General features: G+C 44.0%; 1 protein-coding gene across 1 annotated transcript in view; it reads left to right on the top strand.

Annotated features, from left to right (window-relative positions):
• Positions 1-14,410, top strand: part of CNNM1 (cyclin and CBS domain divalent metal cation transport mediator 1) — a 79,114-nt gene that overhangs the window by 12,590 nt on the left and 52,114 nt on the right. The window contains exon 2 of the mRNA XM_046652829.1: positions 6,035-7,804. Coding sequence (XP_046508785.1) covers positions 6,035-7,804 — 1,770 coding nt within the window. The remainder of the gene's footprint in view (positions 1-6,034; positions 7,805-14,410) is intronic.

Here is a 14,410-nt window from a genome sequence, read left to right on the forward strand (position 1 = left end):
TATATGAAGAGATGCTTAAAGTTGCTAGGAATCAGAGACATTCAAATTTTAAAAATGAGATAGCATTTCCTCCACGTCAGCTTGGCCAAATTTGGGAAGTGCATAATACTAAGTGTAGACTAAGATGTCGGAAAGCAGGCAACTTGAGGCACCATCGGTGGAGGGTAATCTGGCTGTGCTGAGTGAAATTAAGTATATGTATACACTGCGACCCAACAGTCCCACAGCGGGTACACTCCAGAGGAATCCCTCACAGGTCCAATAGGGAATGGTCAAGGATTTCACTGTGGCTTTGTTTGCAGTAGTGGGAAGTTGATGGTAATCTAAGTGTCCATCTCTAAAGGAATGGATGAAAATGACGTGGCCATCCACTGTGGAAGACCACCCAGCATTCAGAAACATCAAACCAGGCATACATTCAGCAACACGGACAGATTTTACAAACACAATGTTGAATGAAAATGAGAGAAACAGAACAAGTTCTACAGCACATTTTATGAAAATTAAAAGCACGTACACGGACAGAAAGTAGATCAGTGGTTGCTAGAGGCTGTGGCAGGGGATGGGAGTGTCTGTTAGAAGGTATAGGGTTTCTTTTAGGGTGATGAAAATATGCTGGGATGAGATAGTGATGATGGTTATACAACTTTATGAATATACTAAATCCCACTGAATTGTATAGTTTAAAAGGGTCAATTTATGGCTTGTGAATCGCATCTCAATAAAAGAAAACACATACACAAACCAATACTACATATTTTACAAGAAAATATACTGTTTAAGGACACATCAAAATACTGCAGTGGTTGCCTGAAGGGGAAGGAGATGGGATTGGGATTAGGATGGGGTGGAGGAGGCCTTTTCATAGCCCATGAACTGGAGATCATTAACTCAATGCTCCGCACCTGTGGTAAAACCAACAAATAAACAACAATAAAACAGAGGGTGAGGGGAAGGAAGGAAAACGTGTTTATAAATAGTTTTAATGAGGCAAAATACTTATGCTATAATGATTAATGAAAAGAAACAGAATACTACAATAGTAGGGAACATTATAAGTGCAACTATGTAAAATGATGTAAATAGGCAAAAGTGTGACAGCCAGCTATAGGCAGTGTAGTGTAAAATCTTGACTACAAAGGTACTTAATCTCTCTGTAGCTTAGCTTCCTCATGTAAAGCGGAAATGATTATAATAACACCTACTTCCAAAGGTTCTTATGAGAATTAAATGAGTTAATTTATGCCTGATATCTAGTAAACCTTGTGTAAGGGTTACCTGGTATTATTATTTTCCTAATTTTTTTTTTAAAGATTTTATTTTTCCTTTTTCTCCCCAAAGCCCCCCGGTACATAGTTGTATATTCTTCGTTGGGGGTCCCTCTAGTTGTGGCATGTGGGACGCTGCCTCAGCGTGGCCTGATGAGCAGTGCCATGTCCGCGCCCAGGATTCGAACCAACGAAACACTGGGCCGCCTGCAGCGGAGCGCGCGAACTTAACCACTCGGCCACGGGGCCAGCCCCAGCTAATTTTTTTTTTTTGAGGAAGATTAGACCTGAGCTAACATCTGCTGCCAATCCTCCTCTTTTTGATGAGGAAAGTTGGCTGTGAGCTAACAACCATGCCCATCCTCCTCCACTTTATATTTGGGATGCCTGCCACAGGTATGGCTTGCTAAGTAGTGTAGAGGTCCACATCCAGGATCCAAACTGGCAAACACCCGGCCACTGAAGTGGAACATGCGAACTCAACTGCTGCACCACTGGGCCGGCCCCATTCCTAATTTTTTTAACTGTAGACTCTAGACTCAAACTGTTCAACCAACTGGGCCCCACTACCCATTAATGATGAGACTTTCACAGAGTTACCCAAACAGAGCCTCAGTTTTCTCACCTATTCTGAGGATTAAAAGGGATAATGTACTTGGCACATAGTAAGCACTCAATGAATGCTAATGGATTACATTATTAGAATATTATTATTACATGGTTATAGTTTTGTTTTTTCGTTGTTGTTTTTTGTGAGGAAGATTCGCCCTGAGCTAACATCTGTGCCAATATTCCTCTACTTTGTATGTGGGATGCCTCTACAGCATGGCTGATGAGTAGAGTAGGTCCACACCCAGGATCCGAACCCATAAACACCAGGCTGGGGCCGCCAAAACAGAGCACATGGAACTTCAACCACTCAGCCATGGGGCCAGCCTGTGTACAAAAAGGAATAAAAGTAGTACAAAAGTAGTACAAAAAGGAATAGAAGACACAAAATATATTTTTCATATTCTTCCTAACGTATAAATTCTTCCATTTTCATTCAATTTCACTTTGGGATGTAGTCTTCCCAGACCTTCCTCTCTAGATGGGTCCCCAAATTATATACTTGCATGGCACAGTGAACATCTCCTTCATAGGAGTAATTAATTAATTAGGTAGGTAAGCAATTTCTGGTTCATATCTGTCATCCTCAGTCAAATCTCAGCTCCATAATGGCAAGGATGATATCTGTCTATGCACAATGTCTAGCACAGGGCCTGGTACTTTGTTGACTAACAAGAATTTATTCAATGAATGAACAAGTAATGAATTACACAAAAGCATGTAACATGTACATTCTGAAATAGCACAGTCATGAGACTAAAGGCAAGTATCATTTCCTCCATCTCTCTGAGAAGTGAGGAATTGCCCATCTTGTAAACTAGGAAGTGCTCATATTGTAAACTAGGAAGATAGTCAACATTCAGATTCTGGGAGCTGCTTTTGGCAGCTAGCTCTTCCTTACTAGAATCACACTGCCTGAACCTGTTCCCAGGAATCCTTTCAGTTACAATAGAGCTCTGGAAACTCAGTACTTTTCCAGAATCTCCTATTCAATAAAGGAAAAGTACTCAGTCATTCCAGATTGTACATTAGCCCTTACTCACCGACACATAAAAGGGTAGGGACCTTAAAACTGTCTTTTATGTCACAGATGAGAAAATGGGCTCAGAAAAGGAGACTGACTTTCCTAAGCCTAACACTTGTTAATAATAGAGCTAGTGCAAATGGAAATAGGATCATTCTTACAATATAGTATAATATTAGTATAATATAAAATATATGTCGATAATGTGATGCTATCATTAATTCAAAATAATGTTTATGAAAGAATTTTTTATTATATTAGGGAAAATGCTCTTTTTTAAAAAAAAGATTTTATTTTTCCTTTTTCTCCCCAAATCCCCCCTAGTACACAGTTGTATATTTTTAGCTGTGGGTGCTTCTAGTTGTGGCATGTGGGATGCCACCTCAGCATGGCCTGACGAGTGGTGCCATGTCCGCGCCCAGTATCTGAACTGGTGAAACCCCGGGCCACTGAAGCGCAGCGCTGGAACTTAACCACTCGGCCACGGGGCCGGCCCAGGGAAAATGCTCTTGATATGTTAAGTGACAGAAGCAGACTAGGATTGTATGTATAATATGTATTCAATTATAAAATATACAAATATATGAGGGCATACATATGTGTGTGCATTTCTGAGTTATCTGTGTAGAAAATAAAAAAGGAAGTGTGTCAAAATATTAACAGTGTTTATCTCTGGTTGGTGGTGATATAGTTTATTTTTATTTATGCTTTTCTATATTAAAATTTTATTTTCAATGAGCATGTAATAGTTTATAATCAGAAATTTAGGTCTTTGAATTCCTGATCTAACATTTTTGAAAGGTTTTATTTTGGTACCGATCAGCACTGTGGGGTGAGGGAGCATTAACCTAGAGACCAAATCAGTTTCACCAGACTTTTAACCTGATTTATAAAATGAGTATAATTATATCCACTTCCCAGTGCTATTGTGTGCAAGAAATAATAAATATTAAATTCTTTTGTAACTCTAAAGCTTGATAAAGGTGTTAGGTGGTATTATAATGATGATAAAGTCTTGTGATCTAAAAGATGTAGGAGAACCCTTAGGATAACAGCTCCTTTGTGCTGAGGAGCTTATGTTGGGAGAAGAGAGAGATCTTAGTGTCAGGAGAAAAGTAAGAGCTTTTTTTGCCAACACTTAAGAGAAACAATCACATGCCTGACCCCCCTTCTCCCCTATATATCCTGTGTACTTCCAATAAATGCCTCAATATTCCCTCTTCAGATTAAATCTTCCGTCTGTCTCTTAAGCAGCCCATGCAGGAGGCCACATGTAGTGAACAGGATCTAGTGTGTTTTATGGCAATGGCACGTTTGTTTCCCATTGCCTGCAGAGTGTGAAAGGCAGCCTATGTAGGAATGTGACCTGCAGTCTACTAAGGTCTGTCTAATCCCAAACCAGAAAGAGGCTATTTCCACTATGGATGATAAGAGTTTGTTATGAAAAGAAGGTAACTTTTAGCTGGACCATCTGTATTGAGCTTTATTCTTTGCAAGGCTTTCTCAATCAATATCTTTGGGGTCTCACAAAGTCTATGGAAAATAAGATTTCACACACAGCAATGATTTTTAAATTAGAGATGCCAAATGTAGTATGCCAAATTACTGTTACTTTTATATTTTAAAAAGTAATACAGATGTATGGTAAATTTATCCAAGAGAAATGAAAACGTATGTTCACACAGAAACCTGCACAAGAACGTTTATAGCTGCTTTATTGATAATTGCCAAAAACTGGAAATAACTCAAATGTTCTTTAACTGGTAAACAGATAAACAAACTGTGATACATCCCATATAATGGAATATTATCCAGCCATAAAAGGGAATGAACTATTGATAAACACTACAACAGGGACGACTCTCAAATGCATTATGCTAACAAGGTAAGGGAAGCCACATCCAAAAGGCTACACGCTGTATTATTCCATTTATACAACGTTCTAGAAAAGGAAGACTACAGAGGAGAACAAATCAGTAGTTGTCAGAGGATGACATGGGGGAGGGGTTGACCACGAAGAGACAGGAAGAGGGAATATCGGGGGGTAATGGCACTACTCTTGATTATGATGGTTACATGAATATGCATTTGTCAAAACTCACAGAACAGTAAAACAAAAAGTGAATTTTACTATATAAAAATTTTAAATAAATGCATGAAAGTAAAAACAAAGTAATATAGGCCCATGGTAAATTCAGTAAAGGAATTCACTAAAAAGTTTCCCTGCTAGATCTGGGTGATAATAGAACAATTCTCTATTTTGAGTGCAGTGATGGTTACACAAATCTACACGTGATACAATGACATAGAACTATACTCACACACCATACCAATTTCAATTTCCTGCTATATATGTTATACTGTAGTTAAGATGTACTCATTGGGGGAAACTGGGTGGGTGAGGGTACTGAGGTCTCTTATCTTTTTATCTTCCTGTTCTTTTTAACTTCCTGTTCATCTCTGTATACATATACTTTAACATATCTTTCAACCAAACTTCCAGACTCTAGTCCTGCTCCCCAGAGGGCAACACTATTACAAATTTCTTGTGTATCCTCTGTATGTTAAATCTAATATTTTATATATGTATATATGTACATACAAATTTACACATAAATACTTTTAGCACAAATAGTAGCATATTATACACATCATTCTGCACCTTGTTATTTTTCAACTATTACTTTGGATATTTTTCCATATCACAAACACATGGATTCACCTCATTCTTTTTTCGGGCTGCATAGTATTCTATTGCACAGTGGTATAATTTATTTCAACAGTTTCTTATTGGACATTCGGATCTTAACAAGGAATTGAACTTAAGTAATTTAGAAATTTCTGAAATATGAAAGGTCAGTTGGAGTTGAGACCAAACACAAAGTTCACAGACTGAAGACTTGCCTCCAGAATATCCTTTGACCAGAAGAGGGAATGCAAGAGGCAGGGCGGGCGAGAGGCAAAACGCTGGGAAATTGCCCCAGCCAATGGGGAAGCGGTGGGTCGGCAAGGAATTACTGCCGGGTAGGAGTTCTCGGAGCGGCGCCCTACTGCTGGAGTGGAGGCCATGCTCCAAGGCAAGCTTTCCCCAGACTGCAACTCAGATACAACGAAGTGTGTTTGGGTTATGCAGGGTGCAGTTATGCGTGGGCATCTCCAGCCTCCGGCGAAGACACCCTGCCCAGGCAGGGTCTGAACCCCCACCGCCTCCAGCCCACGCGCGTAGGGGGCGTACACGTGGTGACCTGCCTGGGGCCGGTTCCCGGCTCCGGCTCCTCCTCCCTCCAGCTCTTGCTAGGCTTCTGCAGTATCACGTGCTGCCGCGCCGGGTGCAGGATGGCGGCGGCGGCGGCAGCAGCGGTGGGTGTAAGGCTCCGGGACTGCTGCAGCCGAGGCGCTGTGCTCCTGCTCTTCTTCTCCCTGTCTCCTCGGCCCCCGGCCGCCGCCGCCTGGCTGCTGGGCCTGAGGCCCGAGGACACCGCTGGAGGCCGCGTGTCCCTGGAAGGGGGCACCCTGCGTGCCGCCGAAGGCACCAGCTTCCTCCTGCGCGTCTATTTCCAGCCCGGGCCCGCGGCGCCCACGGCGACTGTGCCTGCACCCACCCTTTCCCCGGGGGAGAACGGCACCGGTGACTGGGCTCCGCGGCTCGTGTTTATCGAGGAGCCCCCAGGCGGCAGTGGCGTGGCGCCCAGCGCTGTCCCCACGCGCCCCCCAGGGCCGCAGCGCTGCCGCGAGCAGAGCGACTGGGCGTCGGACGTGGAAGTCCTGGGGCCCCTGCGCCCCGGAGGCGTGGCAGGCTCGGCTCTAGTTCAGGTGCGGGTGCGGGAGCTGCGCAAGGGCGAGGCAGAGCGGGGCGGCGCGGACGGTGGCGGGAAGCTCTTCTCGCTGTGCGCCTGGGACGGGCGCACCTGGCACCACCACGGCGCCGCTGGCGGCTTCCTGCTGCGCGTCCGCCCGCGGCTGTACGGCCCGGGCGGGGACCTGCTGCCCCCCGCGTGGCTGCGGGCTCTCGGGGCTATCCTGCTGCTCGCCCTGTCTGCACTGTTCAGCGGCCTGCGCCTGAGTCTGCTCTCGCTGGACCCGGTGGAGTTACGGGTGCTGCGGAACAGCGGCTCGGCCGCCGAGCAGGAGCAGGCGCGCCGCGTGCAGGCCGTGCGCGGCAGGGGGACCCATCTGCTTTGCACCTTGCTCCTGGGCCAAGCCGGAGCCAACGCGGCTCTGGCCGGCTGGCTGTATGCCTCGTTGCCGCCGGGCGTCGGGGATCCGGAGGAAGGCTACGGCGAGGCAGGGATTCACTTCCCGTGGCTGCCGGCGCTCGTGTGCACCGGCGCCGTGTTCCTGGGCGCCGAGATCTGCCCCTACTCGGTGTGCTCGCGGCACGGGCTGGCCATCGCCTCGCACAGTGTGTGCCTGACCCGGCTCCTGATGGCGGCCGCCTTCCCTGTGTGTTACCCACTGGGCCGCTTGCTGGACTGGGCGCTGCGTCAGGAGATCAGCACCTTCTACACGCGGGAAAAGCTGCTTGAGACGCTGCGGGCCGCGGACCCCTACAGCGACCTTGTGAAGGAAGAGCTCAACATCATCCAGGGCGCCCTGGAGCTTCGCACCAAGGTGGTGGAGGAGGTGTTGACCCCCCTCGGGGACTGCTTCATGCTGCGCTCCGACGCCGTGCTGGACTTCGCCACGGTCTCCGAGATCCTGCGCAGCGGCTACACTCGCATCCCCGTGTACGAGGGCGACCAGCGGCACAACATTGTGGACATTCTCTTTGTCAAGGACTTGGCCTTCGTGGACCCCGACGACTGCACCCCGCTCCTCACCGTCACTCGCTTCTACAACCGGCCCCTACACTGCGTCTTCAATGATACCCGGCTGGACACGGTGCTGGAGGAGTTTAAGAAGGGTGAGCAGTGGTTTATCTCCTCCCTCAACTCCTACCCCCTTCAAAAGTATTGCCCTTTCAAAAACATGTGAGCTTTCAGGCACCCAAGGCAACTTCTCTCCTACTGTACCAAAAACTCAAGGAAGGCCTCGTGGCTCCCTGGCTCTTTTCATTTCACTTTTCCCTGCCTGCCTTGCAGCTGACCGAGCCCCTGGCCTCTTCCCCTTTACTTGGCTCACAAGAGGTACCTCATTCCCGATTGCTCATTCTTTCTATTCCAGTATTTTTTCAGGGCCTACCAGTTGCCAGGTATTGTACAGGTTGAACTCAGGGGATAACCCTTGGATGGGATTGCATAGCTCCCCATTACAGGAGGAACCTCTACTGGTTCCCATAACAAGCAGCCTTTGCTTTAAACTCCTCCTTGGGTGGGAAGCTCACCATTTCCGGGGCAAACTAACTCCATTGCTGGACAGCTCCAGCTACTAACAATGTCTTTCTCAAAGTGAGCAGAAATTTAGGTCTGGGGAGCATCTCTCTGGGTCCTAATTCTGCCTTTGAATCACATAGAGTCAGCCCCAGACACTTTGGACTTTCTTGCCCGATGCTGAACTTTTCCATCAGCTATTCATTGCAGACGTGTCAAGTACCCAGGTTGGGGATTAAGAGTTGACTTAGACAGTGAGGTCCTTGTACTTCTGGGAACCATGAGGCAGGGTAGGTCTGGATCTGAGGAAGTATTCTGGTCAAGAGACCCACTAGAAAACTTGCATATTCAAATGAATGAGTTTTCCTTCAGAGCAGTCACCAGCCCCCCCCTTGATGTCATGCCTATAACATGTTTACCACACATGTCTGGGGTTTGCCTTTGGAAACTGGCTTCTGGGGTTGAGTACAATTCACTCCAGAAAAATCGGCCTGGATACTTTAGAGTCAATCCTCTTGGCCTTACACATTTGACTCGTCCCCCTAGTTAACCAGAGCTGACGTAGGAGGAGATTTGGTTGTTTTTGAAAATCAAATCTACCTTCAAGAGTCACCATTGAGAGCATTCAGAAGACTAACTCACAGTCACTGAGAGCAATTCCAGAAATGATTTGAGAACAGTGACATGGTTAGAATAAGTGTAGAACCTTCCAGAATGACTATTTTGAAGGAGACATTCACCTGTACATATGAGATGGCATATTTATTAAAAATGAAATAAAAAATCAATCCCCTGACATTAGAATTGGGCTTCGAGTGTAGCTTCCCTGTGGCTACCAAGAATCTCATTTGACGGTGTATTTTTGATACTCTTTTTTGCCTGTCAAAAATTCAATCTCATTACCTTATCAGCAGGTACTCTTTGTATATAAAGACTTTGCATGCAGAGAGAAATCTAGGGTCTTCCTCCTGCCAAAGTATTTTTAGACAAGTGAAATTGTGTTAAATAGCAAAATGTAGCCTGAGAAGGGGGAAAAAAGTCGAAAGGCTACTTTCAGTCTCAGATTTTGGGAGAGAACAGCCCTAGATTTTGTGCTGGTATCATAAGGGGAGGGAAATATGTATATATTGCAGCTGTTTTAGCTCAGTCTGGGCTACTGTCTCACCCTCTCCTGTCTGTCTCCCCCGGGTACTTGTGTGACTCATTCCCTCTGCACTCAGGTTCATCCATCCACTCTTAGAATTATTCCTACATTTTGTGTACCCTACAGAAGGGAGTGTTGGATCTGGGCATAAAAGCTGTGAAAATCTATATTAGTTTGCTAGGGTTGCCATAACAAAATACCACATACCGGGTGGCTGAAACAACAGAAATTTATTTTCCCACAGTTCTAGAAGCTGCAAGTCCAAGTTCAAGGTGTCAGCAGGTTTGGTTTCTTCTGAAGCCTCTCTCCTTGGCTTGCACGTGCCCACCTTCTCAGTGTGTCCTTACAGGGTTGCCCCTCGGCTGTGTGTGCTCATCCCTGGAGTCTTTCCTTGTGTTCTAATCTCCTCTTCGTATGAGGACTCCAGTCAGATTGGATTAGGGCCCACCCTGTCAGCTTCGTTTTAACTTAACCCCCTCTTCATGTGATAGTTAAGATAGAGTGCAGTTAAGCTAGAGTCTCATTGTCACGTGCTGCCAGAAGACGTTTTTAAGGACGCTCCTGTGAACCCATTCCTCCATTCATTTAGTATGCATTGAGCATCTGTGTAGCTTTAGGCAGCAGGGTAGGCAATAAGACTGCCCTCAGAAAGGAACAGTCTACAGGGGCACGCAGTGGTAAAATAAGGGCAGTCTTCAGAAGGAGAAATTGTGTCTTACTAACCTTTGTTTCCCCAGCACCTTGCACAGTACCTTGCACGTAGTAGGCTGCTCCAAAAAGTCGGTATTGATCTGAAATGAGTCCTGTTGCAGAACTTCTAAATCTGGTCTGAAAAAGGCTCCTTAGTGTTCTGTTTAGTAGTTAGTTTGTAATTAGGTAGACCACTGAAGAGAAGCAGGCCATTACAGTGAACACCACACCAAGGAAGACTTTTCATGTCCCTTCAGAGCCTTGCTCCCTCCTGAAAGTGTGGTCCATAAATTAGCAGCATGGGCCTCACCTGGAAGCTCTTTAGAAATACAGAATTTCATGCCTTGCTCTCAATCCACTGAATGAAAATCAGTGTTTTAACAAGCCCCCATGTGACTCATGTGTATATTCAAGTTTGAGAAGCATTCCCTTCAGAGAACCCTTATTAACTCTGATTGGTAGATTTACTTAGACTAGAATAAATACTAGGAATAATTATCAAGGTGGGTGTTCTCTGGCTCCAAGCCATATAATACAGTTGTCATCTTCTTTAAGACATATGTTTGCCCTATAGGTTGGGAGAGGAAAGCCAAGTTGAACTACTCTTCTTTACCTTTAAAAATAACTTTTTAAGCCAGTCATAATAGCCCTTCTATTTGCCTCACTTCCTTGCATCTCTAGTAACTTAACTACCTAAACAAAGCCCTTAGGAAATAGGAGAGGAAAATAATATTGATAGGAACAACAGATACCGTTAATTGAGCAAGAGCTCTGCCAGGCACCACACCAAGCCCTTTACATTCTCAGAGCAACCCTCCTGGGTAGGTATCAAATCCATTTTACAGATGAAGAAACTGAAGCTCAGATCGATAACACGACTTGCTCAACTTCCCATAGCTAATAACTGACAGAATTGTGATTTACGCTAGATCTGTAGAACCCCAAAGCCTGTTCTTTTCCCAGCTACACCAGTCTTATTCCATCCTCCATCCCAAAACTCCTGCCACCCACAGGGTTCCAAAATAGCCTTTCACCTCTGACTTGCTGCCCATGGTTGATTCATCTCTTGTTTCTTGTTTCTACAGGTTAGAAATGTAGCTTTTATAATTACAATAATTGTTAACATGCATATTGCATTTTACAAAACATTTATAGCTACCTTCTCTCATCTGATCCTTAAATAACTCTGCAGGTACAAGTGAAGACCCTAAGGCCCAGAAGGGTACCTTGGCCTGCCTAAGGTCAGCACTCAGCTAGAATATTCCAAGGCCCAGATTCAAATGCAGGTCATGTGACTCCAAAGCTCTTCTCCATATGGGATTTTCTATATATGTTTATTAGGAGCTCCAGATCTTTAGAAGTGGGGAAAAGGAAAATGGTCTTTCCAGCCAGCATGCTAGGTTTACAAAAGGAAACAATATTTCTCCCCACTGGGCTGTGAGTTCCTTGAGGGCTAAGAATGAATCATATTTACTTTGTATTCTCAGGACAAGCACAGTGGCCACCATGGCTAGGGGATGAATAAACATGTATTGAATAAATGTCCTTAAATAGCTAACTTCTACTATATTTCTATGTTCCAGTGAAGTGAACCCTAACTCCATTCCATTCACCATAACCAATCTCTCCTCTTCCTCTTCCTGTGTTCTCTACCCCAGTTAGTGGCACCACTCGCCCTCCAGTCTCCCTGGCTAGAAACCTCTGCTTCACCCCATACCCTCATCCTACTAATCACTATCTTAGTCTGCTTGGGCTGCCATAGCAAAATACCATACACTCAGTGGCTTACACAGAAATTTATTTTCTCACAGTGTGGGAGGCTAGAAGTCAAGATCAAGGTTCCAGCTGATTTGTTTTCTGTTGAGAGCTCTCTTCTTGGTTTGCATATGGCACCTTCTCACTATGTCTTCACATGGCCTTTCCTTGGGGCACACGCAGAGAGAGAGAGAAAGAGAGAGAGAGCACACTTGTCTCTCCTCTTCTTATAAAGACACCAATCCTGTTGGATCAGGGCCCCACCCTTACGATCTCATTTGACCTTAATTACTTCCTTAGAAGCCCCACTGGGGGTTAGAGCTTCAACGTATGGGTTTGGGGAAGGGAAGGGCTACAACCATTCTGTCCATAACAGTTGCTAAAGTCTGCCAAATATTTGGAACAAAGTCTGCAAGAAATTCGCCAATATTGCATCCAAGTATAGGTATTTCTTGTACCATTTCTTCCACTTAGGTTATTCATTGATTTTATTCAAGGAATAGTTACTGTGTACCTGTTGTGTAGGCACAGTGGAGACACCGCCAGTAAGGTCCCTGCCTGCATGGAGCTTTCATTCTAATGCAAGGGACAGAAATTAAACAAATGGAATAGTGATTAAGAGCATAAGCTTTGGTGCCAGACTGCCGGGGTTGTACCCTGGCCGTGGGCAAGTACTTAACTCTTTGTTTCATTGGCTATAAAATAACGATAATAAGAGTATTTACTCATAGGGTTGTTTGAAATGTTAAGACAATATTACATAATACTGCTTATTTAGTAACTGTCATAATAAATCCTAAATAAATGTTAGCTATGATTATTAAATATAAACACAAATCGATTCCCCATTTGTGCAAATGCCTCCTAAGATGTTTTCTTCCGATTTTTGTCTCCCTCAAATCTATCCTCTCCAGTGACACTGAAATAATCTCCGGTGATGTCATCCCTGCTTAAAACCCTTCTGCACTCCCCACTGCCTGCAGGATAAAGTCTAAGCTGTACCCTCAGGACCTGCTCCCTGCCCTCCTCTCCAGCCCCATCACTCACCACTCCCTGCTACAGCCTTATGCTCCAGCAACACCAAACTCCGTGGCCACATTGTGCTATTTCTTGCTTTTGTCCCTTTACTCACGCTGTACTCTTTGTCAGGAAGATGTGTTGCCTGACTAACCCCTACTCCAGCTCCTCCTTTAACACTCAGCACAGGGACTTCCTCCTCTGGGGAGCTTCTCCTGTAAACCCTAGTTTTGGCCAGCTTCATTGTTCGATACTTCTATTATTGAATTAACAGGCTGTATTATCAATATCTGTTTATAACTACCACCCATCCATATAATGAGCATCTGGAGGATAAAGACTGTCTTATCTTTTTTTTATAGCTGTAGCATCTAACAATGGATATGACACATAGTAAGTTTTCAATAAATGCTTGTTGAACAAGTAATACAATGGAAGGGATCTGCAGAGCTCTAGTAAATGAATCTTTAATTATCTCCAGCCTAATCATTTTGGGCCATGCAGCAGGACAAAGACAAATTTTAAATGTTAGAAGAAAAGTGATGTATTTCTTTGTTTTTTTAGGTACATTTGGTTCTTTGTTTCTTTGCTTCTTTGGGTATATCTATTTTTATTGTAATAATTCTTTACCCATTTTCATGTTCAAAGCACTATATTGAGGCTTGGGTGTATGAGATACAATCCTTGCTCCCAAAGAGCCTACAGCCTAATGGGAGAATAGTATTCCCCCTTGTAAAGCTAGAAGGCGGGCTGGACTCACCTTTCCCCTGACTTCCAACAACATTACAATTCACAAGTCATGGCTCATCATCTAAGTATATGGATAAGACAGACCTATACCTAAATCATTAAAGCAAAAGTGCTGTAATAGAAATGTAACAATGCACTGAGAATAATGGAGAAGAGAGAAACTATGGTTAGGTTATTTTGCTTTTATTAAATTTTTACTAAAGCTTATAAATTTCTATACTGCATATTTATTATGGAAAATTGAAAAATATAGAACAGTAGATATTATGAAAATCACCTGAAGATAATCATCCGACTATCCTGAAATAATAACTTTTAATATTTTGTCATGTTAAAAATATATTACACATAATAACAACCTTAATCCAATTCTTGAAAAGAAAATAAAGGGAAAAGTCATGGTCTTGCGTTCCGCCACAAATCAAATATCCCATTCTGATCCCAAGAGTGATTTTTTGATGTAATGGTATTATTTTCACAATAGTCCCCTTGGGGTTGAGTTCTATAATTTGGGAAGACGAATTTATAAAATGGAGACTTAGAGATTTATTGAACTTAATTTCTAAAGTTTACTACTCTACTGGATAGTTTTTAGGAGAAAACCAACCTTGTAGACAACAGGGAGAAGGAATAAAGCTTTGTTCTGAAGTCAAAGGCCTCTGGGCACTACAGCTCTGGTATTTAACTTGATTAAACAACTCACCTCTCCTGGGTTAGTATCACCATCTTTCTAAACAAAAGATGACGTAATCCACATAATGTTGGGGTACTCTATCTGTAGACTAGTGTGGCCATGTAAAATTACGTAAAATGGCCTGTTGCAGTTTTCATACTCAGTCTTTGC

Source organism: Equus quagga, chromosome 2 (assembly GCF_021613505.1).
Source record: "Equus quagga isolate Etosha38 chromosome 2, UCLA_HA_Equagga_1.0, whole genome shotgun sequence".
In the NCBI taxonomy this organism is placed as follows: domain Eukaryota; kingdom Metazoa; phylum Chordata; class Mammalia; order Perissodactyla; family Equidae; genus Equus; species Equus quagga.